This window comes from Galleria mellonella, unplaced genomic scaffold (genome assembly GCF_026898425.1).
Source record: "Galleria mellonella isolate WM207_F2 unplaced genomic scaffold, CSIRO_AGI_GalMel_v1 utg116, whole genome shotgun sequence".
Classification (NCBI taxonomy): domain Eukaryota; kingdom Metazoa; phylum Arthropoda; class Insecta; order Lepidoptera; family Pyralidae; genus Galleria; species Galleria mellonella.
In genome coordinates, this window is record NW_026441978.1 from 3,018,049 (window position 1) to 3,044,730 (window position 26,682).

Genomic DNA, 26,682 nt, shown 5'->3' on the forward strand with positions numbered 1-26,682 from the left:
TTACAGTATATGGAGAAAGCACACTTTAATTCTCAAAAATGGCAGTATATAAGGAATATTAGGGGTATTACAATATAGTCTGTGATGTCTATGGGTGTAATTTACACCTATAGATAACATATATCATCTTCCATCAGGTGGGCTGATATCTTTGTCATTTCAAATTGAAAAATTGATGAAATGAATTGAAAAATGAAAAAAAAAATTAAAATAAAACACAGACATGATAGTTGGCCGTGTAATCCCGGCATAGAATGTGCCACCCCTTCCTTTCAAGTAAGTGTCGTAAGAAACGACTAAAAGAACTTAGTGGTCGAGAAATGGACTGCAGCATCTCTTTTAAAACATCACCAAAGCCTAACTGCGATTGCCAACCCGCCTGCCAAGCGTGACAACTACTGGCAAACTCACCCTTATGGATGTAGCCTCTGTTCAGCAGTGGATAGTTAACGGCTAATTTAATATTAACAATAACATTTGGCATGAATTTACTGGGTACAGAGGAATAACACCTGAGTCCTCAGGAATGGCAAAGCATGGGGGGTATCATGGGCGAAATAGTACACTCTGTTATGTCCATGATGCTGCTCATGTCTATAGGCGACGGTTACCACTTTCCATCAGGTGGGCCGTCAGCTTGTTTGCCATTCTAAGTTGTATAAAAAAACACATTATATTGACAATAACAGTGATGATACAAGAATTCTGTATTGATCAGTATTGTATAACACAGTCTGTGCTCAACTGGAGTACAACATCAAATCCAAGCGTGAACCTCAAATTCACGTATGAACGAATTTAAAAATGATTGACCTTTTCTTCACCAATAAACCTTTTAAAACTTCTGAAATGGTTTACAATAAACCTTTTATAAACCACATTAGAAGTTTTCGTGATCTGGTTCCATTTATGAACTAAAAAAAACTAGAATCACCATTCCCTAATCATGATAACAATTACGTACATAGATTTTTTCAATGGATAATAATGGAGTAGTTATTCCACTTGCGTTAACGATAAACCACCAGTGAAGAATGATAGGTGAGGATGAAAAAGCAGGTTAATTAGCCCATGATGATGAATTCAATAATTTAAAAAATAATTCTAATCAAATAATCAGTAAATTCACTTGAAAATGAGCATTATGGTTTCCAGGGAAAACCGCGAAAAACCGGAAGGACTTAACAGGATGTATTGCTAGCAATGGGTCTATTGATCCTCGTCACTGGGGGGAAAGGGATTGTTACTAATGGAGACTGAGAATCCCATTACTAGCAATATACCCAACCAGGTCGACCTTCTCGCGGTTCTTCCTGGAAACTATCATGGTTAATTTCTGATGTATTCATCGTGATTAGCCCAACTGGCCTGTTTTCATCCTCATCTATCACCCTTCACTGGTGCTCCGCCAGCGTATCCCGTTAGCGCAGGCGGGGTTACCATACCATTTTCACCCATCAAAAAAAATCCTCATCACTAACAGTCCTTTCTAGCAATAACAATAACTTATAATAATCCTACGTACATAGATTGAGTATAATACCCAGTATTCTCTTTCTACGATTCCGTACAATAATGGTAAGTTCAAAACTAACGTCGGTTTAAATTTCGAATTCTCTTGTTATGGAAGATACAGTTGTATTCCCCCTCGGATGTTGATATGTTCACCACAACGGATATAGTCTATTAAATCGGTATCCCACCTAGAACTAAATAAATACAGTCTTAAACATATTTACATTTTTATTAACCGGTACCGTTAAGAAGGAAATAAAAAGAACTATTATTAAAAAGCAGATAGAATTAAATCATATGGTGACATAGAGTAATAAACGTACATTAATACGATTGCAGTACATCAAACGAATTAGGGCTGTCAGTAAATTACTGTATATTTATTAAGTAGGTTCATTGCGGTCAGTGGGCGAAGAATAGAGGTTAACGAGTATTAAACGCACATTAAACAATGCGCGAGAAATGGAAAGTATTGTTTCATCCTTAGGGTAAGAGCGACTTGAATAAAGCATACAAAATGTTCACGTAGAACAGTAGTATAATTCGAAATATTCAATATCAAACCTCCACTAACAAAACAAACAAACAAAACAACACTAACAAAACAACCTGATCTTCATACTGGATAGGAGAATTCTTGTCGTATTTTTATTTTATTGTTATAACTATGTTTTTAATGATATTGATAGAAAATCTATACATAATTATGAAGCTTCCATTTTAGAACCTAAATTGAGGGAGAGCAGAAAAAGCATGTAAATGACACAAGTGGTCTAAAAATGCGTTACTTAAATACAAACAGAGGTGTCATATCTGCATGAATATAATAAAACTCTTCATATAAGAACCTTTTTCATCCCAAGAATAAAACTATAAAGTTAGCTATAAAACCACTGCCAAGTTAGAGGTAAAGCTGCATCAATCAAACGATAACTTGAAACAATTGATGTATTCTGCTGTAGATTGTGTCCGAATTATGTATATTTATAATTCAATCTAAAAGAGGCCCTCAATTGGACTGTATGTATTAACGTGATATCTTCGCAAAGTGCAGTGCCAGTATAATATTGGTTTACTTTCAGGGTCGTCACATTTTTTTTAATCTATTTTCATTGTAAGAAATATCAAAATTATTTACAATCAATCATTTCAAAACTGCCAACCCTGTGAGCGATTCACGCAACAATTGAGTCCCTCAATTTACTGGGTGCACGCAGTACTGGCCAGTATTCTGTGTCGGCCTGTCTGATAATCCCGCGCCGGGCTCGTGCCGTGATCTTTAATCTCGTGTTCAATTAATCACCCGTAACTTAATCGTGTATTTAGAATCTAGACCAATGAATACTGAATGGGACTTAAGTGATAATTATCGGTGAATTTATAAAAAGAACAGTTACAGGGTGTTAATCGCTAAATAAATTTATTACTTTGATAATAAAACATATAAAGTCTTCTATGTATTTGACTATGTTTTAGTAACGATAGTAATATGATTTTTGAGTATAAAGTCTTTTATGTATGCATTTGACTACGTTTTGGTAATGTATAGTTGTATTATATTGTATGTATTTTTATAAGTGGTGTGAAATAGTAATAAAATTGTATATTAGTTCAGTCGACATGAAGAAGCTATAAACTGTTCAGATTTATATTTCATGCGAAAATCTAGGAAAGTATTGAAGAGCAGCCTCGATGTGAGTTTATGGTTATATCAGTAAATCCAGGGAGTTTTGCCGGTTTCTATTACACGTTCCTTGATAGTATCACGGTATTTATTACATAGACATAAAAAATGGTATAGCGTAGTATAAGTTATTATGTATTTTTTAAACAACGAGAGACTATGACAGTTACGTAAGCAGTCCGAAACCGAATTTTCTTAATTATTTAGACAAAACCATATTACAATAATTAGATAAATAACAAAAGAAATCGATCTGAGGGAGAAATCAAGAATCTATGAAACTGGTATTTTTTTATACTACTGAGATGGTAAACAAGTATACGGCCCACCTAATGATAAGCGGTTACTGTAGCCTATCAACGCCTGCAATACCAGGGGTATTGCGCGCGCGTTGCCGACCCTGAAGAAACCTCTTTACGCCCCTTTTGAAGAACCCCATAATACATGAGATGATTTAAATTATAAAAGTGAATAAATCAAGACATATAGTGGACGATGGAAGTTAGTTCACTTCTTCTGCCAACTAATGGACATCAGCTTTTAACAAATGTGTTTATTTCTATAAAAATTTACATAAGGAAAGAAAAAGAAAGTATGAAACATAAAACTAATCAATCTTGATCTTTAAAATCAAGTGATCATCTTAAAATCCCTAATTTTCAATAATAAACTAACTCTGTAACCGACTGCTTTTGTGCTGAATGAGGAGAAATTGTATCCTATAATCAAGGGTATGGTCTAACTTTATACATAATTTCATTCAAGTCCGTATAGCCGTTTAAAGGTAATTAAATAAAAAAAATCCAAACATATTACATAACATTCACAATAACAATATAGTACAATTTCAAGAGTTTTCTTAGCGGATTTCATTTCAGCCGTTAACTGTCCACTGCTCTCCCATAAGGGCAGTTTTGCCAGTAGTTGCTACGCTTGGTAGGCGCGTGGTTGGCAACCGCAGTCAAGCTTTTAGATTTTTTTAAGAGAAACACTATTGGCTATTCCTCTATCATTAGGTTCCTTCAGTCGGCTCTTACGACACCCACAGCAAAGGAAGGGGTGGCCCATTCGATGCCGGGACCACACAGCCATTTTTTCTTAGCAGATATTTGTTACTTTTTTTTTATACAACTTAGAATGGCAAACAAGCTGACGGCCCAACTCATGAAAAGTGGTAACCGTCGCCTATAGACATGAGCAGTACCATGGACATAACAGAATATTTGTTTTGCCCATAATACCCCCCCCCCCATGCGTTACCATTCCTGAGGACTCAGGTGTTATTCCTCTGGACCCTGTAAATTCACGCCATATCCCACCCTTCAAACCGAAACACAGCCATGCAAATACAACTGCTTCACGGTAGAAACACGTATGGGACAGAGGTACCCAAGCAATCGACTTTTGTACAAAGTCTCCCTCTGGTACTCATTTCGTATCACCCTATACACCTACGTTCTTAAGTTATGTGACAAAACAATTACACGTCAAGAAACAATGAACACCCACACGTACTTATTCAGCAAAGTTTATACCAAAAGCGAGACGACTTGAAATGCACGTCATTCCTCCCGCATAGCTCGTATTCTAACTTAAGAGCTCTTTCAAATCGAGACCCATTTCAGTCTATAACTGGAATCGTCCCTTTATTTGTGCTAGACATGTCTAGATTGAGCGTACCTTTCTCTATACATGTTTCCTCTCGCCCACGAGTGTCATACATCTAAATCAGGACAATAAACAAGTCAGTTTAGATAGCAACCCAAGAGTGGTTGGTGCTAATGGATATTTATTGATCATTGTGTTGGCTCGAAAACAAACTGTCTAACATACATATATAACGACATATCCGGTACACCGAAATCTGAGAAAACTCTTAAACAATAATTGCGAACTGACAGTTTTTTTTTTATGAAATCATAATGGAATGGTAACCCCACCTGCGCTATAGTTATACACTAGAAAGGCACCACTGAGAGATGATAGGTGAGAATGAAAAAAAAGCAGGTCAGTTCACCCATCGTGACGAATTCAAGAATCAACCACGATATTTCTAGAAGGAACAGCATGGAGGTCAACCTGGCAGGCTATATTGCTTTACAATGGAGTCTGTTAGACCCCATTACTAACAATCCATTTCCCCTCACTGGCGGAATACCAGTGAATGATAATAGATTCTGTTAGAGACCAATTACATGTTTTTTTTTAATAATATGAAAGCCTAACTAGTGTATCCTGTTGAATCGTCTTGCACACAGTCACCTTCGAAACCATCATGGTTAATTTCGAGTAAATTTGTCCAATGACCCAACGGACCTGAACTCATCCACACCTATCGTGAGTTACCGGTACCCTGCCAACATATACCGATATTTCAGACGGTATTACCAGATCATTACCATTCATTTTTAAAAATCTGTCAGATCGAGTCGACCCTGACACCTCGTGGGACCATCACGTGTCAGTTTACGTCAGTCAAGTTGACGCGTTAAAAGCTTTCAGTCACTGGACAAGTTGACGGCATTTATAATTGGATTCATAGAATACATGAAGGCTGAATTTAACCGGTACATGCAACTGTGACTGTTTTTAAGATCGTAATAATAATACCCGACTTAGGTAACCCCTTCCTTTCCCATGGGTGTCGTTAGAGGAGACTAAGGGAGGACGATGGATGGGCAGCTGCGTCCCTCTTAAAACATCTCTAAAGCCTAACTGCGGTTGCCAATTAGCCTGCTAAGTGTTGCAACTACTGGCAAAATCCCCCAAGGGGGAGACTTATGTTCGACAGTGAACAATTAGACGCTGATATGATGATGATAGGGTAAATTTAATTTATATTTTTATTCATATGGACAGAGAGAACGAAATAGTAAGATTTTACTAGTCTGAATTCGCAACTTCATCCGCGTGAAGATAAAATGTAGCCTATGTCATTTTCTATCCCAAATATTAGGCCAAATTTCATAAACCGTTAAGGCGATAAATATAACAAACTGATTTCACAAAACTTACTACCCCAGTACGTCATTTAGTCACTTTGCTATCTCTAAAATAAACTCTATTAGTAGTAGTATAAATATGAAAATTTATAAATATATTTAGATGTTAGTTACTCAGTTACATTTAAACGACTGAACGAACTAGAGTTAATGGTATACATACAGATAGATAAACGATATAAATCTTACTAATATAATAAAAATGTAACAAGACAATGTCTGTACGTGGGATATATTTAAGTAAAAATAATATGAAATGTCTTAATAAGAGCAATAAACGCTAACGTAATTATTTTTAGAAATTTCTTCTGTCCTACTACCTATAAGAGTATATCTCTATATCTATCTATCTATCTTCTGTATGTTTGTTCTACTACCATGCAAAAACTGTTAAACCAAACTGGATGCGGTGTTCACAATAAATTTCCTGAAGATCTAACCTAAAATTTAGTGTATGTACTATTTAATATGCCATAGAAAAATAGTCTATATCTAGTAAGCAAAAAGCTGGTATAGGATACACAAGCAAATTGTATTGTAATATTTATGTATATACGTCATGTGTTACAATGTCTCATAACTTTTTTCTGCTTAGTATTCTGCTATGATAGATAGATAGGTAGAATCATTATTGTTTTCTCAAGATTACACTAGTAATAATAATAACAGTTTTTTTATTATTATTATTTAGTAGTAAACTTATTATAAATACAAACAATTACAATTACTATGCTCCATCTTTTGAAGCCAAAATTAAACAGTATCTAGGTACTGTTTTGTTTTGACTTAAAAAAGATATTTAGAAGGTAGCATCTTATTGTGCATGTGCATCATCCATTTTTATTGATATTTATGTTTAATAATTAAGTACAAATTCGCTGAGGAAATAACGACAATTTACAAAATCTGCAAATTATCCATATAACGTGACTTTAACGATAATAAATCTACGTTATCACTTACTATTGTTATTAAGGTCGTAATAGTAAATCTAATATTCATTGCATTTTCGTTAACTATCAATTTTTTAATAGGGTGTTTTAGAAATCATATTGTATATTTTTCAACCTAAGATAAGAGAGAAAAATTAAAAAAAAAATTACATATAATTTCACTGATTTGATGAAATTAGAAAGCACTAAAGAAAGAAATAAACCTTTAAAAGTTGAAAAAACATGAATCAAGACATAACTCTATATAAGTCCTAAAACATAGATAATATAATAATTTAATTACATCAGAATTTATTTTTATAGCTGTTATTATGATCTCCAAATTTATAGCTGGCAATGACAGCTATAAAAATAAATGAACGTAACATAATTTGAATTCAATTTAAAAACATTTTTTTTTATGTAACTTTCCAAATTTAATTTAATTTGTTAACTATAAAGGCCATGAACAAGCAAATTCTGAATTTATTAATGTATTCCACATTTTACGTCAATAAATTTTATTACAAATATAAACTTAATATTCCTTTGAGAGAAAATTATAAATTATAAAAGAAAATATTCAATATCATCTGTAAATACAATTTTATTCGGTACGTGACGTTTATAGGTTTCGTAGTTTTAAAAAAAAGTATGATAATAGCTGACTCATTTATAAATCAATTTTCTATCTATATTATTCTTATTACTTACAATGCATTTATTTACAGAAATATATTTATTTAATATATAAGAATACATGTTTTGCTATTTAAATATATATATCTTTGTTTACTAATTAGTTAAGTATGTAATTATATCAGCTATGTAATGCGATAAAAAGAAACACTCAAGAGGTCAACATAATGGATAACTACTGTCAGTGTACAAACGAGCCTTGGTCTATGAACATTTAAAAAAAAGTGATAATTTAAAATTAGAATACGAATATTGATTGAAAGAACATTTTGAAATAACACTTTTTCTTTTTAGAATAAAACAATGAGGTTGCTACTGTATTTAGTGGTGTTAGTGTGTGTAACAGTGTGTGTGACGTGTAAAAATCACTTCTTCGGCGAGAAGGAAGACGCACGACTCGTGTCTAGAGAAAAGATCATGTACGAAGCTATACCTTGGAAGAAACGAGTGCAATATTATGAGTACAGCGACTCACCTAGACCGATAAAGGTAACGATGTTATGTATGAACTTATTATCGAAAACGGCTACAGGTTGTGAGTACAACTAGATATTAACAAAAATGCAACTAGAAATGGCCAACAAACTGATATAAAGTGATAATAAACAGCATCGTACATGTCACAAAATACACTGTGACGCTCATGGTTTCCATACATAATAGTTAATGAAATAATAGTTTATTAAAAAATAAACGATTTGTGTGAGACTATGAAAATTTACCAGTTTCCAGTAATTATTGATACCGGACAGGACGCCCGGCATTAGCTCAAATGGTTAAAAAAACCCTGGCCCCAACATGACGTGGAAGGTACGGGTAAAACTCCCTCTCGCTTGGAGGAAAGGGATTGTTAGTAAAACTAGCAATACATCTTATCAGATCGAGCTCCACGCGGTTTTCCCTAAAAACTATTGTGGTTAATTCTTATAGAATTAGTCACGATAGGCTATTGACCTACTTTCACCGTCACCTATCATCTCTCACTGGTGCCCCGCCAGCGTATACCGATAGCAAAGGCGAGGATACCATTCTATTATTACCCATTGAAAATCTCCTGCGCAGTTGGTAATTTTTTAAACACTCGAGAATAATCATTAGAATATAATTTTTGCATTTTAATAATGTTTCTATGTCTATTTGTGTCATCGATAGACGACTGTACCTAAAACCAAAAAATAAAAAATATTAAATGTAAATTCCAGGCGATCCGTTGCTACGACTACCAGAACAGCGAGGCGTCTGTCAATATAACAGAAGGAGGTATCGGCTTCGACCACGTGACCCTGAGGATGAAGAGTCAAAGGAGTTACCGTCTGGACTACGCCATAGAAATATACGCGTGAACATGTACATTTTTTATTTATTTACTTAACTTTACATATACATATATATATTTAAAAAAATTAATGGTTGTTTTACTCTTAGATGCCTAATTAATTCCGACAAATAAGAGTTAAGATTAGATATAAAAAAAGAACAGTCATTTTAATGATGGTAAAACCAATAATTTTTATTTCAAAAACTAAACTACTGAAGTGATTTTAATTAAATTTCTATGAAACCAATCTAAAATAAAAGTATGTTCTATCAGATAAAAGAATTTCCCAAATCAGGATGATTTAAAAGAGATGGCGACTTTGTACAAAAGTCGATTGCTCGAGTACCTCTGTCCCATTCGTGTTTCTACCGTGAAGCAGTTGTGTTTGCATGGCTGTTTCGGTTTGAAGGGTGGGATATGGCGTGAATTTACTGGGTACAGAGGAATAACACCTGAGTCCTCAGGAATGGCAACGCATAGGGGGTATCATGGGCGTAACAGTATACTCTGTTATGTCTATGGTACTGCTCATGTCTAGAGGCGACGGTTTTTTTTTTTATACCACTGAGGTGGCAAACAAGCATACGGCCCACCTGATGGTAAGCGGTTACCGTAGCCTATGAACGCCTGCAATACCAGAGGTATTACGCGCGCGTTGCCGACCCTGAAGAAACCTCTTTACCCCCTTTTGAAGAACCCCATGCTGTAGTCTCTCGGGAAAACCTCGGCAGGGAGCTCATTCCATAACCTGAGTGTTCGTGGGAGAAAGCATCTCTGAAACCGCGTTGTACGCGACCATTTAGGCTGTAAGGTATGAGGGTGGACTCCCTGCCGATGGCGAGCCGTACGATGATAGAAAGTGGCCGTAGGCATCATACCACTTTCCATCAGGTGGTCTGTCAGCTTGTTTGCCATTCTAAGTTGTATAAAAAAAATGTGATTTTGTAGAATACGTAGAGCGCTGTTTTATCATCATAAGAGAATACAAATATAATTAAAAATGTGTCCTTAATTGTAATTTTTAATAATAACATTTACAATAAAAAATGCCTATGTCAGTTCAAGTAACAATCATAAAAAAATAATATTAAAAAAAATTTGCATTAAATATCAATAGTTTAAATTGAGGTTTAAAAAACAAATACCTCACACGTATTTTAAATATGTTTATATTACTTATCGGATTTAAAATTAGCAAAGATATCGCGTGATATACCTACATAAACAGTTTCGTTCAGCGAACTGAACAACCCCTTAAATTTCATGACAATTGGTTGAACCGTAAAGACGCACAAACAAACTCACTTTCACATTTATATAAATAAAAATCAAATGTCAAATGTATATAAGTATGCCAGTGCATCAATTCAGAACATCTGCACCTGTTTGGCTAATTCTATTTTTTTGTTGTATGTATTTGTAATTATCAGAAGAATATTTGTATGACAAAGACTGTTTGAAAAATCGTACGAAAGAGTAAAAAATCTGAATAAATATATCTCCATACAAAAATAAACTTAAGAGAGGGGACTTTTAGCCGAATTTTCTTCATTAGTACATCTATGCAAAGCCGGGACGAGCAGTTAGTTTATAACATCTGTAAAAATATACGACAACGTTCCGTAGTAAGCAAAAGCAAAAGGATTTCACAACGTTTTCATTACACTAACCAGTCAATAAAAAAGAATTTACTCAGAGATCATAAAACTCGAATGTGACAACAGTCTGTATTCATATGGTCCGAAACAATGGCAACATAAAACGAGCCACGGTCACAGATAATAAAGCCGTCAAACTGCGATCCCTTCCCGCGGGAACGGGCGCGAGTTCACAAACCGCTGGCCAACCTTACTCGCTGTCATGTTACGTTGACGTGACGTGTTAAATGAAGCTGCCCTCGTATTTTAGTGAACTAATCGCCTCTTTTAAACTAACGACAATATTTACACCATATGAACATAAGCCTCTCCATCAGAGTATTCTGCTGTAGTTGTCACGTTTGGCGTGAATTTACTAGGTACAGAGGAATAGCACCTGAGTCCTCAGGAATGGCAACGCATGGGGGGTATCATGGGCGAAACAGTATACTCTGTTATGTCCATGGTACTGCACATGTCTATAGGCGACGGTTACCACTTTCCATCAGGTGGACCGTCAGCTTGTTTGCCATTCTAAGTTGTATAAAAAAAAACAGGTTAGCAACTGCAGTTAACCTTTGGTGATGTTTTAAGAGGGACGCTGCTGCCCAATCTTCGACCATTATGTTACATTTGTCGCCTCTTACGATACTTACGGGAAAGGGTGAGACCCATTCTAAGTTGGAACCACAAGGCCAATATTTATATACTCAAAGTAAATAATTTTTAACTCAAAGTAAAAAGATTATTCAATAGGGAGGAAAAGATTATTAGGAACTGGGATCAGTGTGCCATATTGCTAATATGCTAGTAATAATAATATAGGATATATTACTAACAAAATCCAATCGTCCTCAACCCGGTTCACCTTGGAAACCCTTATTATTTTTACATATAACAGACTTTTAACATAATTGGATATATATATATATATATATATATATATATATATATATATATATATATATATATATATATATATATATATATATATAGCTGTATATTATTACCTACCTTTACTACTACATTATATCGTCATAGTCGTAGAATACTGACGGATCTTTATATGTAATATTTGTCAGATCTGTCAGTATTCTACGACTATGACGAAATGAATACTATTACCTACCCCTTAGTAAGTACCCCTGTTGCATTACTTTAGTACCTTTGATTGTAAAACTCATCAAAAGTGTGTCAATGTCTTTACACGACCTACGTGTTAAAGAAGTATTTTCTATTTCACATATAGGTAAGCAATTACGAGAGTACCTACATAAACGTGTTTCTCTATAAAAAGATACAAGCTTTCCTCATGTCTGCACTTGTCTGGTAGGTTGTCTGTCGAGTGTTGATGACTGTATCTGACTCTGTCACAAGAGTGAGTCATAAGACTCGTTTTTTTACCTTATTTGTACTACATTTCTTATAAGGCAGCATCCTGTCTACATCAGATGTCACTTTAATCAAATATGTAATAATCAACATGAATTAATACTTCTGTCGCACTAAATGGCCACGTTTAATAATGACGCAATTTTTAATTAATCAACTATCAATTTATAATTATATTTAATTAGTTAATTTGTCAATTACTTCAACTGCAGCAAAACTAGTTATTTTAATTTAAACCACTGAACTGATTTTAATAAATTTCTATAAGACCAATCTATAAGTATATTATAATATGTACATAGACTAAAACATACAGTAATAAGCACAAGTTGAAAAAAAAACTAATTATCAAAGCAGATGTATGTATACAAGGAAAAACCTCTTTCGCTGTCATTCTTCTGCTGTAACCTAAAAACTCGTTTATGTAATTTTATATAAAATCTTAAGCTACATCTAACCTAATATTTTTATCTGAGCTAATATAATTCTATATATAATTAATTTTCTCTATTCAATAATGCACCGCCTACGTATTTCTCAGTTTGCCCAATGCTTGACTGGTAGAGAACACCGTCCGGTGTTAAGTTCGCTAAATGTACATAGAATTTTACTGTGCATTAAAATTTAAATAAATAAATACTGTAAAAAAATATGATTCAAAATATTTAAATATTGTATTTTCAGAAAGTAATTTTTTGAGAAGAAGTTTCTGCTTCTCAAAAAATAAGTTTCTGAAAATAAAGTAGAATCATTTTTTCTATAAACCCACTTAAATAAAGTTTCGTTTGATTTATCTTTTTTTTTTTTTATTAATACATGTGTTATCGTAATATTATTATTTACTATTGAATGAAAATTAATTAACAGCTAATATTTATCAATTGGACCGAACGTCCCAGTGCCCTGTGCCCGGGAAACATGCAACCCGATAATACTATCTACAATTAATTGCTAACTTTTGCCCTAATATTATATAATATAATATTCATTTCATTCTTGTGTGTTGGAAGGAACTGGCCTTACAAGGCATAGGTTACTCTAATTTGTAAGCTAGGGCAAAAAATATGTAACAGTGCAACCCTGTATTTGTTAATAAAGGTTTATTATTATTAAAAAAAATTAATGCCGTGTGATCCCAGTATAGAAGGTAGCCCCTTCCTTTCCCGTGGGTGTCGTAAGAGGCGACTATGGGAACTTAATAGTCAAGGAAAATACTGCAGTATTCCTATAAAAACTTCATTAAAGCCTAACTGCGATTGCCAGGGGGGAAAAGGGTTGTTAGCAATGGAGTTTGACAGTCCCATTGTTAGCAATATGCCCTATTAGGTTGACCTCCACGCGGTTCCCCCTGGAAACCATCGTGCTTAATTCTTGTCAAATTCTTCACGATGAACCAACTGACCTGCCTTCATCTTCACCTATCATCTATCAATGGTGTCTCGCCAGCGTATATCAATAGCGCAAGCGGTATTACCACTCCATTTTCAGCCATTAAAAAAAAGCACCATGCACACTTGGCATTCAAGTAATCGTTTAGTGTATAATAGGCTTTATTCAAAATAAGTATACTAGTGCTTTATTTACTTTAAACGAACGTCAGGGATAGAAGAGCACAAACAATAGGTACATTTTAACGTACAGTACAATAAGGCGACCTCATTGCTGAATGCAATCTCTCCAAGACAATCTTTGTGTAACGGATTACTATTTATTCTGTGCTCTTGCTGTCCATAAAAAAAAAGAAAGAATGAAAGAAGGCAACATTATCTCGTACAAAAAAAATAACAAATAAATATACCTAACAATTTAAAATTTTATTCTAAGAAAACAGTTTTTTTTTTTACAACACAGGGGGCAAACGAGCATGCGGCTCACCTGATGGTAAGTGACTACCGCCGCCCACGATCACCCACAACACCAACGGCATTGCAAATGTGCTGCCGGCCTTTTAAAAAGGAATATACTCTTTTCTTGAAGGTTACGTTGTCGTATCGGTTCGGAAATACTGCTGCTGGAAGTTGATTTCAAAGAATGGTTGTGCGTGGAAGAAAGTGCCTTGAAAAACGCTCGGTGGAAGACCGCCACTCGTCCAGATGATTGGGATGAAACTTTAGTTTGTGGCGGGTTGTACGGTAGTGAAAATCAACAGCAGTTATTTCAACCATGACATAACATTAATGAAACCTCTCGTGTTGGTTTCCTGTCATCATCATCACCATCGCCATATCAGCTTTTAACAGCTGCTGAACATAAACCTTTCCCTTGGAAGATTTTACCAATAATTGCCACGCTTGGCAACCGGATCGACAACTGCAGTTAGGCTTTGGAGATGTTTTAATAGGGACGCGCTACTACCCATCTCTCGCCCTTCCTTAGGCCCTTATTATGATACCCACGGAAAAGGAAGGGCTGGCCTATTCTATGCCGGAACCACACGGCTTAATCTATACTTATAATAAATCTGTATAAAGGTCAATTTCGTACATGAAATATATTTCCAGAATAACTATCAGGGGGTGATTAGTGATCGGTACTGATGCCAAAAATGCACTCAGTAAAATTTTTGTCTGTCTGTCTGTGTGTTCGTTATAGAAATAAACTACTCGACGGATTTTAACGAAACTTGTTACAATTATTCTTCATACTCCTGGGCAGGTTGTAGTATTCTTTTCATCACGCTACGATCAATAGGAGCAGAGCAGTGAAGGGAAATGTTTCTGTTACATCAAAACCACTGAACCGTGAGGAAGGACATAGGCTACTTATTTAACGAAAAACGACGGAAACGCGGACGAAGTCGCAGACAACAGCTAGTAGCTAATACGTAATTAAGATTTTGATAGAAATTCCAAATATATTTCAAAATTCATGCCAAAAGTTGACTGGTAGAGAATGCTACTAACTTTTAAGCCCGCCTTTTGTACCATATTTTCTTCTGGTCAAAAAAAAGGTAAATAAAACATTTCAACTCCAATTTAATATTTGCTATAACAATATCACAGGGGGGATTCAATATTTGAGGGAGCAGATAACACTAACAAAGAGCCCAATAAATGCAGAAACGCCGCGGGAAATTGAGTTCTGAACTGTAAGTCCCGTCACGACATCGTAATAAAGTTATCGTACGACTTGAAGTGTCTGCAGCGGTAAATACGTTGGATATAGTGAGGGTTGCTATCCGTTATGAGTAGGTTTAACGGTATCCAGAACGAATACACGGAAATTAACTTTGATCACTTGAATTTAAATTATAATTGTTATGCTATTATCATTATCATCATCCTACCCTTATCCCAATTATTATTTGGAGTCCGTGTAATATGTTTTTTCTCCATATTACAAAAAGATTTGACTTATAGTTTTACAACCAGCCGCCTGCCTGACGTCAACCATCTTTGGAATTCCTTATTGGCATGATATATCTGACAAAATAAAATAGATGATTAATCTATTTATTTCCTAACTAGTGGTCCGGTTCGGCTTCGCACTGGTAGATAGAATTTTAGCACGAGTAGAAAAAAATAATGAAATGAAATAGATGTAAACTTTTTTAAAAATGATTCGAGTAATTTTTGACTTTATCCATTATGAACAAAAAATCAAATATAATATTTCCTCTTTATAATATTAGTAATGAATATAAATAATAAACTAATCGACTCATCAATACACAGTTGAAACTAGCAAATTTAGAAACGTAAAATTTTGCAATGGAATCTCTTTTCCTTACAAATATTTATAAATGTAAAAATGAGTACGTTTATTTGTTACCACACCAACCGCCTGGACCTTAAGCTAGAATACACTTTTCGCAGTTTGGTCACCGAACGGTCAACACTAGGCTCCGAGTCTAATAATATGCCCGAAGATGCCTCGTTCAGAGGTGAAATACGTATCGCAAAACGTGCATGACCAAAACGGCAGTCGGAGATTGATGGCTAAAATGGAAGGTTGTGGAACTTCTGATAGTAATAGTGGCAGTCAATCTTCGAGTGTTGACAGTCACATGGTAGCGGAATTAAACAAGACTTATTTTGTTATTCAAATAACTAGAATACAATGTTTTATGACAAAGTATTTTATAGCGCAAATACTATGTTACAACGCAAGTATATATTTATATATAAAAAAAATCTTCAAGTGCATATCTCGTTAAATAAGTAAGTAATGCTGACATCGCATTATAATGTGTGAATTTGTGATATACGCAATAGTTAACACATACCATCAAGTGGCCATCAAAACCGCGCAATAATGGGAACTCGCTTTGAGAGTACAGAAAAGGAGGGTACATAAATAAGGTTCTATTACGTAGTGAATGGAGTTAAAAGAGAAACATATTCGTAATAGAGACAAAATATTTTTAGCATATTATTACACTAAATTCTCACAAATATATACACTAGTTCTTACCCATGGCTTCGTCCGCATGACCGGAACATATTGATTGTTAAGGATAAAAGTAACCTATATTCGGCAAGGCACCAGTGAATAATGATAGGTAAGAATAAAAAGGTAGATCAGTTAGCCCATCGTGATGAATAAACCTGGAATTCAGCACGATAGTTTCCAGGGGAGGCCACGTGGATGTCGACCTGAGAAGACATACTGCTAGCAATGGGACCGGTAGTCCACATTACTTAGAGGGAAAGGTATTGTTAGCAATGGAGTTTGACAGCCCTATCAGGTCAACTTCCCCCTGGAAACCATCGTGAACAATTCTGCTTGAATTCATCACGATGGGCTAACTGACCTGTTTCAACCTCATCTATCATCCTTCACTGATGCCCCGCCGGTGTATACCGATAGCGCGAGTGGGGTCACTATTTCATTATCACCTATAAAAAAAAAAGTCCACATTACTAACAATCCCTTCCTTCTGAGCTAACAAACAAATTCACTTTCACATTAACAATATTATGCTTACATCCCGTAGGCCGCGTGTGCCCCGACATAGAATCGGCCACCCCTTCCTTTCCCGTGGATAAGAGACAACTAAGGGAGAGCGAGGGATGGGCAGCACCGACCTTCTTTTCATTTCTGAAAGCTTAACTGTAGTTACCAACCCGCCTGCCAAGCGTGGCAACTACTAGCAAAACTCTCCTTATGGAAAAGATACATATGTAAACGGCTTAAAAAAAAAAATCACGTAGACACTGGGGTAGACAGTACTATAGAACGTCAAATGATCGAACTATTTTGCTGCCTCTCAAACTCGCCAGTTATGAGTACGTACTTTTTACTTCAGTTTATAACATTGCCACATTTAATCTTTATAATAAGTTTTACACATACAATTTTGGCCAATCGTTCGTTCTCGAGTGACGAACCTACCAAACTAAATTCTATCCATTTAAAACCCACGAAACTAACGCAGAGCCTTATTAGGAGAGAGGGAGCGTGCAACGTATTGCAAACCGTTACGTGCTCTCGATTGCACTGTTGTTGGTGCAATGAACTGATCAGGTGTGCCGAAAAAATGTACACTCATATAGATATGAATAGAAAAATCTCTTAAGCAAATATCATAGGTAAATAGTTCGAGAATTCGACAATTGTTCCCACATATATTGCAGGCGTTCATAGGCTACTCTAACTGCTTACCATTAGGTGAACAGTATGCTTGTTTACCACATGTGATTTTAAAAAGAAATCTACTTCGACTTTACGTTTTCGTTTTTGTCACGCTTGGCAGGCAGATTGGCAACCACAGTTAGGCTTTAGAAATGTTTTAAGAGGGACGCTGCTGCCCGTCCCTCGCCCTCCCATAGTTGCCTCTTACGACATCCAATGGAAAGGAAGGGGTGGCCTATTCTATGCTGGAACCACATGACGACATAAGCAAAAATATCTATCTAAAAATCTATCTTTTTTTTATACAACTTAGCAAACAAGCTGACGGCCCACCTGATGGAAAGTGGTAACCGACGCCTATACACATGAGCAGTACCATGGACATAACAGAGTATACTGTTTCGCCCATGAAACCCTTCATGCGTGGCCATTCCTGAGGACTCAGGTGTTATTCCTCTGTTGATGACAGCGGCAGCATAGCAAACTATTGTTATTGATAATTGATTATTGTATTATATGATTTATTGTATTAATAAGTGATTTAAATAAAGTAAATATTATAGACTAAGTAGGCGGGCTGTTGGGAAGTTTTGTAATAAATTGGTAAATACGCTAGGGTAAGCTTCGTATTATATAGCAAATAAAGGAATATTTGCGAAGCCACTTTTCGTACAGGTATTGCTAATAATTGGACATACGAAAGCGGCTGTCGCGTCGGTATTACCGAAAGTTTAATCGGAACCCCCGAGCGTAAAATTATTGGTCCAAAAGGAGCGCCAGTGATTGGTCGGCCAATCAGAGGGCCTACATTTTTTGTGCGGGTTTGCTATATAAGCCGGGCGATTCCCTAGCAATGGCACATTCGACGGACACTCGTCCAGCAGCCAACAGCCTCGCCAGCAACGGGTAGCCAACCAAGAAAAGAAAATAAATCAGCGGTATAAGAAAAAGACCTGGTTTTACTACAGTCCCCAACATTGGGTGGTCCTTCGAGCCGGATTGAGGATTGAAGATAGAAAAAAGAAAAAATGGTGGTCACGAGGAGTCAAGCTGGCCTGGATGAAGAACGCATCGTGTTCAACCAACGCCCCCGCTCCCCTTCGGCAATCGAGCAAGCAAACGCTTCAGAGTCGAATCGACCCGCTGAAAGTCAACCCAGCCCGAACGTGGTTGACGAGTATACGGGTCGGCAAGAAATGAACGAGGGCAACAAGAACACCGTCAGCGGGGAAGATAACCACGTGGCCGCGGCGAGCGTACGCATCACACAAGCCGTACGTTCGACGCGCTCTCGCAAGTCGAATGTCAGCGCCATCGCACGAATGCAGTACGAGGCGAAACAGAAAACCGTCGCCCTTCAACGGAAGCAGCTGCAAATGGAAGCGGAACTGATCCAAATGAAGTTAGCCGCAGACATAGCAGCGTTGGAGGAAGGCAGCCAGGACGAAGAAGATGAACCAGCTGAACGAGTGGAGGATCGCGTCAACGCCTGGATGCAGGATAGCATGATCGCCTTACGGGGGGAGACATCCAGGGTTAAGGCGCAACCACCGGTTCAAGAGAACGTCCACGCCAGAAGAACGAAGCCATTAGAGAAGGTGACACGCGTTGAAGAGGACCATACGCTCCGACTGAAGGAACGATCGTTCACTCCGGGCGGCAGCCGAGACATCGAACGACTAGCGGACACACTCGAACAGATGATGAAGAGGCGCCCACCGCCGAGACAGGCTACCGATCTACCCCTGTTTTCGGGTGCGCCCTCCGAGTGGCTACAATTCGAGGCCGCCATGAAGGAGACAACGGAGGCATACCACTTCACACCAATGGAGAATCTGGCACGGCTGAGAAATTGTCTACGAGGGGAAGCCAGGGAAGCGGTAGCGCCCCTGCTAAGCGCCTCCACCCATCCAGAACAAGTGATGAACACACTAAAGCAATGTTTTGGACGGCCGGAGGTGATAGCAGATCAAATGATGGAAGAGTTGAAGCATCTACCGAAGCTTGGCGGATCACCGACGGAGCTCAACACGTTCGCTGTGAAGATGCAGAACGCCGTCGTCGTGTTAAAGAAGTTGAGAATGGGTTATCTCCATAACCCGTTAATGCTTAGGGAGGTGTTGGAGAAACTCAGCCCACATCAAAGGGCCCGGTGGTACGATTATGCAGAGTCAGAAGCAGAAGCATCGGACCAACCGGAGATCGTGCTGCTGTCAGAGTTTCTGATTAAGGAAGCCAACCGAGCACTGAAATTTGGCTTCACCACTGCTCTGGCCGGGAAAAAGGAAGCATCACGGCCGCCCTTGAAGTTTATCGAGATGAAAAAGAAGAAGCCGGTCTACACGATATGCAGCGAGGATAAAGAAGAGGAGGCTGGCCCATCCAACACGTCGGAGGACGCGAACAATTGCCCGACGTGTGGAAAGAGACATTCACTTCCCAAATGCTACAAGTTCGCTAAACTGAAGAACGAAGAGCGCTGGGACGTCGTAAGAAAAGCCAACCTCTGCTTCAAATGTATATCCGGCAAGCATAGGAGATTTAACTGTCGAGCGAAGCGCTGCGGCGTGGATGGGTGTAAATTATCCCACCATCAGCTGCTTCACAATAAAGAAGTCCATAAAGCCGAAAAGGAAACGGTGTCTACACTCACAGCCACCGATGAAGATACGGACGAGGTCGTCGTTCCCGAGGAAGAGAACATTATGGCTGTCGCTGCAACCGCTAACGAACGTGAAATCAAATTGAAGATCTGCCCGGTGACAGTAAGCGGGCCGAAAGGGAAGCTGCGAATCTTCGCGCTATTCGACGAAGGATCTACAGTGACCTTGCTGGACGAAAAGGCGGCACTGAAGATAGGCGCTAAGGGACCCATGAAAACCCTAAATATGCGCGGCATCAACACCGAACGATGCGAGACGAAGAGCCAGCAGATCACATTGAAGATTAGTGGCCAGGACAGCAGGGAACACGATATCACCGTACGAACAGTCCCTGGTCTGAAGCTAACGGGCCAGAGTGTATCGGAGGAGCTGCTGCAGTTGGGGCACCTTAAGGACCTCAAACGAGAAGAGTTGTGCTACGCGGGAGCAAAACCGCAACTGCTCATCGGTAGCGACAACTGGCAGCTGATAGTTTCAAGGGAGCTGCGCATAGGCAAGAAGGACCAACCGGCCGGTTCTAAAACACAACTTGGCTGGGTGATCCATGGCAGCCTCCCTAGAAGAATCCTCAAAATGGATGCGGAAGAAGTTCTTCACGTCGTGACAACGGAATCACTAGATACGATGGTGAAAGCTCACTTCGAGATTGACGCCATCGGTATATCGCAGAAGGTGAACGTCAATGAAGAGGCACGACGGGCGATGAACATATTTGACAGCACTGTTCGCCAACGTGAAGACGGGCATTTTGAAGTGGGGCTACCGTGGCGCAACGATAACACCAAGTTGCCGCCAAGCTACAACATTGCTCTACGGCGACTCAAGAATCTAGAGACGAGATTGGCCAAGTCCGCTGATGAAAGGCGACAATACGACGCGCAGGTGGCCAATCTTCTGAAGAAGGGGTACGCCGAGAAATGCGATGGATCAGAAGCCGGCAGTCCAGTGGCTTGGTACCTACCGCATTTCCCTGTACGCAACATCAACAAGCCAGGGAAAATTAGGATGGTATTCGACGCGGCAGCCAAGTCACACGGCAAGTGCCTAAACGACTTCCTTCTGGAGGGACCTGACCTATTCCGATCGTTGCCAGCCACTTTATTTAGATTCCGGGAAGAAGCAGTGGCGGTAAAGGCTGACATCGAGGAGATGTTCTTGAGGGTCAAGATCAGAAAAGAAGATCAGCCAGCACAGATGTTTCTATGGAGGACCGACCGACGAGCACCGCCCACGGCGTATAAAATGACTTCGATGATATTCGGGGCGGCTAGTTCTCCGTTTCTGGCGCATAGCGTTCGAAACAGAAACGCTCAAAATTTCGCAAGTTCTCATCCCGAAGCCCACGTTGCCATAACCGAGGCACACTACATGGATGACTACGTGGACAGTTACAAGGACGAGCGAGAAGCGGAAAAGGTGATGCACCAAGTGGACTACGTGCATCGCCAAGCTGGATTCCAGTTGCGAAGCTGGGAGAGCAATCGCAGAAAAGTATTACGGGACATACCCAGCGAGTTACGGGCACACGGCGCGACACAGGCCATAACTAAAAACGACAGTTATGAGAAGACGCTAGACCTGTTATGGGACTCGGCGAAAGACGTACTTAAATTTAGTACGTCGTTAAATCGAGTAAACAAGGAGGTCAAAGACGGGAAACGACCACCAACAAAGAGGGAAGCCCTAAGCGCGGTAATGAGTATATATGATCCGCTGGGGCTGTTAAGTTGCTACACCATCACTGCCAAGAGCGAACTACAGAACCTGTGGCGACAAAAGTTGGGCTGGGACGAAAGAATACCCACGGCGTCCGCTGAAGTATTCGCTGAGTGGCTAAGAAGTCTGGAACACATTAGCCATATCGAGCTGCAGCGAAGCTACAACGGGGGAGCCCAGTACGGAATCGCCAACTGCATGTGTTCTGCGACGCAAGCGAAGATGCCTACGCAGCGGCCGCTTATTGGCGGCTAGAACAAAAGGATGGGAACGTGCAAGTGATATTGGCAGCGGCGAAGGCCAAGGTGGCGCCGCTCAAGACACAAACCATCCCGCGAATGGAACTCCAGGCAGCACTGATAGGGGCAAGACTGGCGCATCACGTACGTGACGAGCATCGCTGGGACACAGATGGGATCACGTACTGGACCGACGCGCGCGTGGTGCTGCATTGGGTGAGGAACGGGAGCAAGCGATACACTCCCTATGTGGCACACCGGCTTGGGGAGATCGCCGAGCTGAGCGCCCCACATCAATGGAGATGGGTACCAACCAAACAGAACGTAGCCGACTTAGCGACGAGACCCGGCTACTTGCCACAAGACGCCGATGACGTGTGGTTCACTGGGCCAGCGTTCCTAAGACAACCGGAAGACAAATGGCCACAGAATATGCCGGAGCAGCCAAATGAAGAAAGCGAGCAGGTCGTATTGCACGTGGACAACACACGTTCGCTTTGCTTACCGGAACTGGAGCGTTTCTCGAGTTACGAACGTCTCATCAGAACGACTGCCCGCGTGTTGCTCTTCGTACAGAATTGTAAGGGCCCGAAGGGAGATTTGGCTGTTGAGCATATGGAACGAGCGGAAAACTTATGGATAAGGCAGGCACAGGAGGAAGACTTTCCAGCAGAATTGGAAACCATTCGAAAAGGCAAGCCGATATCAAAATCTAGTCGGCTATATCGCCTCGACCCTATTTATGAAAATGGAATGCTGCGTGTCCACGGGCGAATTGGTGCGGCCGACGTATCGACCGCTGTGAAACGACCCATTATTTTAGACGGGCGTCATCCGTTTACAAGGTTAATGGTGGCGCAAGAACACAAAGCGTCGGGCCACTTAAACCAAGAGAGAACGGTAAACGACCTACGGCAGAAATATTGGATCCTGAGATTGCGGCCTACGGTGCGGTCGGTAATAAGGAACTGTGCCTACTGCAAATTGAGAAGAGCCGCGCCAAGGAAAACTACGACTGGCGATCTGCCACGTGAAAGATTGGGCGCCTTCCAGAGGCCATTTTCAAATTGTGGCCTCGACTACTTCGGCCCAATGGCAGTCACCATCGGACGGCGACACGAAAAAAGATGGGGCGCACTGTTCACATGTTTGACCACACGAGCCCTACATATAGAGTTGGTGGCATCATTATCCACCGACTCGGCCATAATGGCAATAAGGAGAATGGCTGCTCGCAGGGGATGGCCCGCGGTTATGTATAGTGACAACGGGACAAACTTCCGAGGCGCAGATGCGGAGCTACGAGCCGCGTACCAAGAGTGGCAACCAGAGCTGCAAGATTTGGGACTACAGCATCGCATGAGGTGGAAATATATACCACCTGGGACACCGAGCCAGGGAGGAGCATGGGAGCGAATGGTGAGAACCGTGAAATCTGCTTTGGCGGCTACACTGAACCAGAAGGCGCCAAAAGAAGAGGTTCTCCAAACACTTATAACGGAGGCAGAGTACTCGATAAACGCGAGACCTCTGACTCATGTTTCCGTCAACCACGACGATCCGGAAGCACTGACACCGAACCATTTCCTAATTGGTTCGTCGACGGGTATGCCTCACATCGGACCGTGCAAACCAGCGGACAAGCGGACGTGGCGGGCCGCGCAAGCTCTAGCTGATGAGTTCTGGCGGCGGTGGGTACGAGAATACCTGCCCACGTTAGTGCCACGACAAAACGCCGCTCAGATGGAACGACAAATCACCGAAGGAGATTTGGTGGTGGTGGTTGACCCTACACTCCCACGCAACATATGGCCGCGAGGAATAATTACGAAAGCCTACCAAGGACCGGACGGACGAGTACGCAGCGCTGACGTCCGTACGCCGGGAGGAGTACTTCGACGACCGACATCGAAGTTGGCGGTCCTGAAGGAGAACGTCGAGCCCGCTGTCCACCAAGGAGGCTGCGTCGAGACTGCGCCGGGGGGAGACTGTTGATGACAGCGGCAGCATAGCAAACTATTGTTATTGATAATTGATTATTGTATTATATGATTTATTGTATTAATAAGTGATTTAAATAAAGTAAATATTATAGACTAAGTAGGCGGGCTGTTGGGAAGTTTTGTAATAAATTGGTAAATACGCTAGGGTAAGCTTCGTATTATATAGCAAATAAAGGAATATTTGCGAAGCCACTTTTCGTACAGGTATTGCTAATAATTGGACATACGAAAGCGGCTGTCGCGTCGGTATTAAGAGAGCTCCCGTGCCTGCAGTGAGACCGTCGTGTTCGTGCGTGATCCTTCTCGTGAGTACTCCGGGCGACCGTCGAGACTCCGAGTAGCGTCTTCCCCAGCACGTCGTGACTCCTGCGCCCCCGAGAGCCCTCCAGAGCTGCCGCCGAGCGCCGTGGGACGCCACAGCCGCCGCTACAGCTCACCGCCGAGGAATCAACTGTGCAATCGTAAGATTGTACAGTCGGATTCCTCCTACACGTGCCCGGAGCTTCGTGCTCCGTGTCTTCGTGCCGCCGCCACCGAGTAGGACCGTCCTTTTCAGGACGAACTCGAGGCCGTCAGCCCTTCTGAGGGCTACAAGCCGACGGGGAGATAGTCCGTGCACCTGGGTGCACCAGTGTAGGCACCCGTGTGCTACACGCCAGGGCACGGTCGAGTCGTAGGGCTAGGGACCGTAGGTCGTCGCGGGGGTTCTGTCCCCCCGCACCCCTCTCGGCCGTTCCGGAGAGTGTCGCCTCACGGGGAGGACAAGTGCACTCACGGTAACGGTCGAGAGCACGGTCTTCCCGGCCGTGTCGACTCCACCCCCCCCCTCCAGCATAGTAGGGATCGTTCGTGGGGTTCCAACCCCCACACCCCCCTCTTTCAAACCGTAGGGTGTCGTCTCACGGGGAGAACAAGTGCACCCACGGCGAGACTGAGGGCACCGCCTGAGTCCCCACTTGGGCGGCGTCGGTTCAGCAACCCCTTCGCCCTTCGTGGGCTACTACGTAGGGACTTAGGGTTCTAGGGACCATGTCTCAGCGCGGGGGAAAACCCCCCCGCAAACCTTTCGAGTCGGCCAAGCGGCCGACCCGCTCTTCTTCCGCGTCGGCGCCTAGGGCGCCGGCGCCCCTGCCACAGCGGCAAGCAGTGCCGAGGCAGGTGGTTTGTCGGGACCTCGCGGACCCGACAATCAGCCGACCGGTCCCAGAGACAGAGCTGGGACCGTTTTACACCCGCCGCGAGGCTAGGATTGCGCTCGCCAACCGCAACATTATTGCTGCGGAAGGAGAACGCACCGAACCGAGCGGCGACAGTACAGGCGCCACGCCGTCTACGGCCGCCAAACGCCGCACACCGCCATCCCCCGCTCTCTCGGAAATTCCTTCCGAGAAGCGGTTAGACGCCGGCGAGACACCACCGTCGCCCCGTCTCGCTCCCACACCGCGCTACGCGGACCGTGCGTCTCGCTCGGTGAACGCGCCGTGCGAGGCGCGCCCGCATTCACGGCGCGCCACACCCCCCGCTCGCCCTCGCCTGCCCCCTCTATGGACAGCGAGGACGAGCGAGTCATGGACTTTGACGCCATCGGCGCCTTGGGGCATCCCAACAGGGATGACGAAACTTCGTACGTCGCACTTGAAAGTGTCGACGTGCAAGTTCGTTCCGTGGGGACATTATCCCCCACCAAATCGTTCGCGGATGCGGCCGCGGCCGCTCCTGCGCCGCGCCCCCCAACCCCTCCCGCACCTACATCGTCGGGAGCGGCAAAAAAACAGCCTGGGCAGGGTAAATACCCACCCATTGTAGTCGAATGTCTGCCGCGGTGGACAGAACACTTTGCCGCCCTCACTCACGCTCTGGGTGAGCCGCCCAACGCGCGCCCGTTCGGACAGGGCGTGCGTTTTCTTAGCAAGACGGACAAAGAGTTCCGTCTTGTTCAAAAGTATTTATCTGAGGCCAGTGCTACCGACCCAGCGATCAGCTGGTTCTGTTACAGCCTGGCCTCCGAATTGCCCCACAAAGTGGCCATAAGAGGGCTCCCGTCCGACACGCCGTCGGACGCCGTCGCCGACGCCCTAGACAAACTGGGCTACCCCGTCAGACTGGTGCGGGGTATCCCAGCTCGCCGCGGCCGCCCAGGCTGCGTCTTCCACGCCCAGCTCGATCCCTTGAGCAAGGACGAGCTGGACCGTTTATATGCCACGCATGAACTCTTATTCATGCGTGGTATTACTATCGAGGGCTGGCGGCCCTCAACTTCCTCCCTGGCACAATGCCATAGGTGCCAGGGATTCGGCCATTCGTCGGC

The 26,682-nt window shown here is 41.5% G+C and overlaps 4 protein-coding genes across 12 annotated transcripts in view; 3 read left to right on the top strand and 1 right to left on the bottom strand.

The window, feature by feature from the left end:
• Positions 1-26,682, bottom strand: part of LOC113513933 (protein tweety-like) — a 133,694-nt gene that overhangs the window by 23,188 nt on the left and 83,824 nt on the right. The gene's annotated exons all lie outside the window — the stretch shown is intronic.
• LOC113512830 (uncharacterized) lies at positions 2,747-9,239 on the top strand. Of its 7 annotated transcripts, none has more exons than XM_052894307.1 (3): positions 2,747-3,053; positions 7,937-8,321; positions 9,035-9,239. In XM_052894307.1, exons 2-3 carry the CDS (start codon positions 8,136-8,138, stop codon positions 9,173-9,175), a joined length of 327 nt encoding a protein of 108 aa, XP_052750267.1. In that variant the 5' UTR covers positions 2,747-3,053; positions 7,937-8,135; the 3' UTR covers positions 9,176-9,239. The 7 variants fall into 7 exon arrangements, with proteins under 7 accessions (XP_052750267.1, XP_052750263.1, XP_026752566.1 ...); XM_052894303.1 differs by having other exon boundaries at positions 7,958-8,321; XM_026896765.3 differs by having other exon boundaries at positions 7,978-8,321.
• On the top strand, positions 18,782-22,387 carry LOC128200431 (uncharacterized). Its single transcript, XM_052893835.1, has one exon. The coding sequence runs from the start codon at positions 18,782-18,784 to the stop codon at positions 22,385-22,387; it is 3,606 nt and encodes a 1,201-aa protein (XP_052749795.1).
• Positions 22,471-24,915, top strand: LOC128200437 (uncharacterized). Its single transcript, XM_052893841.1, has 2 exons — positions 22,471-24,347; positions 24,648-24,915. Exons 1-2 carry the CDS (start codon positions 22,471-22,473, stop codon positions 24,913-24,915), a joined length of 2,145 nt encoding a protein of 714 aa, XP_052749801.1.

Excerpts from the sequence above, each read along its gene's own strand:
- LOC113512830 (XM_052894292.1), top strand. The coding sequence starts at position 3,171 with ATGCGAAAATCTAGGAAAGTATTGAAGAGCAGCCTCGAT. Across the intron at positions 3,210-8,126 it reads TATTGAAGAGCAGCCTCGAT|AATAAAACAATGAGGTTGCT; the intron begins GTGAGTTTATGG and ends TTTTCTTTTTAG. Across the intron at positions 8,322-9,034 it reads ACTCACCTAGACCGATAAAG|GCGATCCGTTGCTACGACTA; the intron begins GTAACGATGTTA and ends TGTAAATTCCAG.
- LOC128200431 (XM_052893835.1), top strand. The coding sequence starts at position 18,782 with ATGGTGGTCACGAGGAGTCAAGCTGGCCTGGATGAAGAACGCATCGTG.
- LOC128200437 (XM_052893841.1), top strand. The coding sequence starts at position 22,471 with ATGGAACTCCAGGCAGCACTGATAGGGGCAAGACTGGCGCATCACGTA. Across the intron at positions 24,348-24,647 it reads GGAGGCTGCGTCGAGACTGC|TGAGACCGTCGTGTTCGTGC; the intron begins GCCGGGGGGAGA and ends CCGTGCCTGCAG.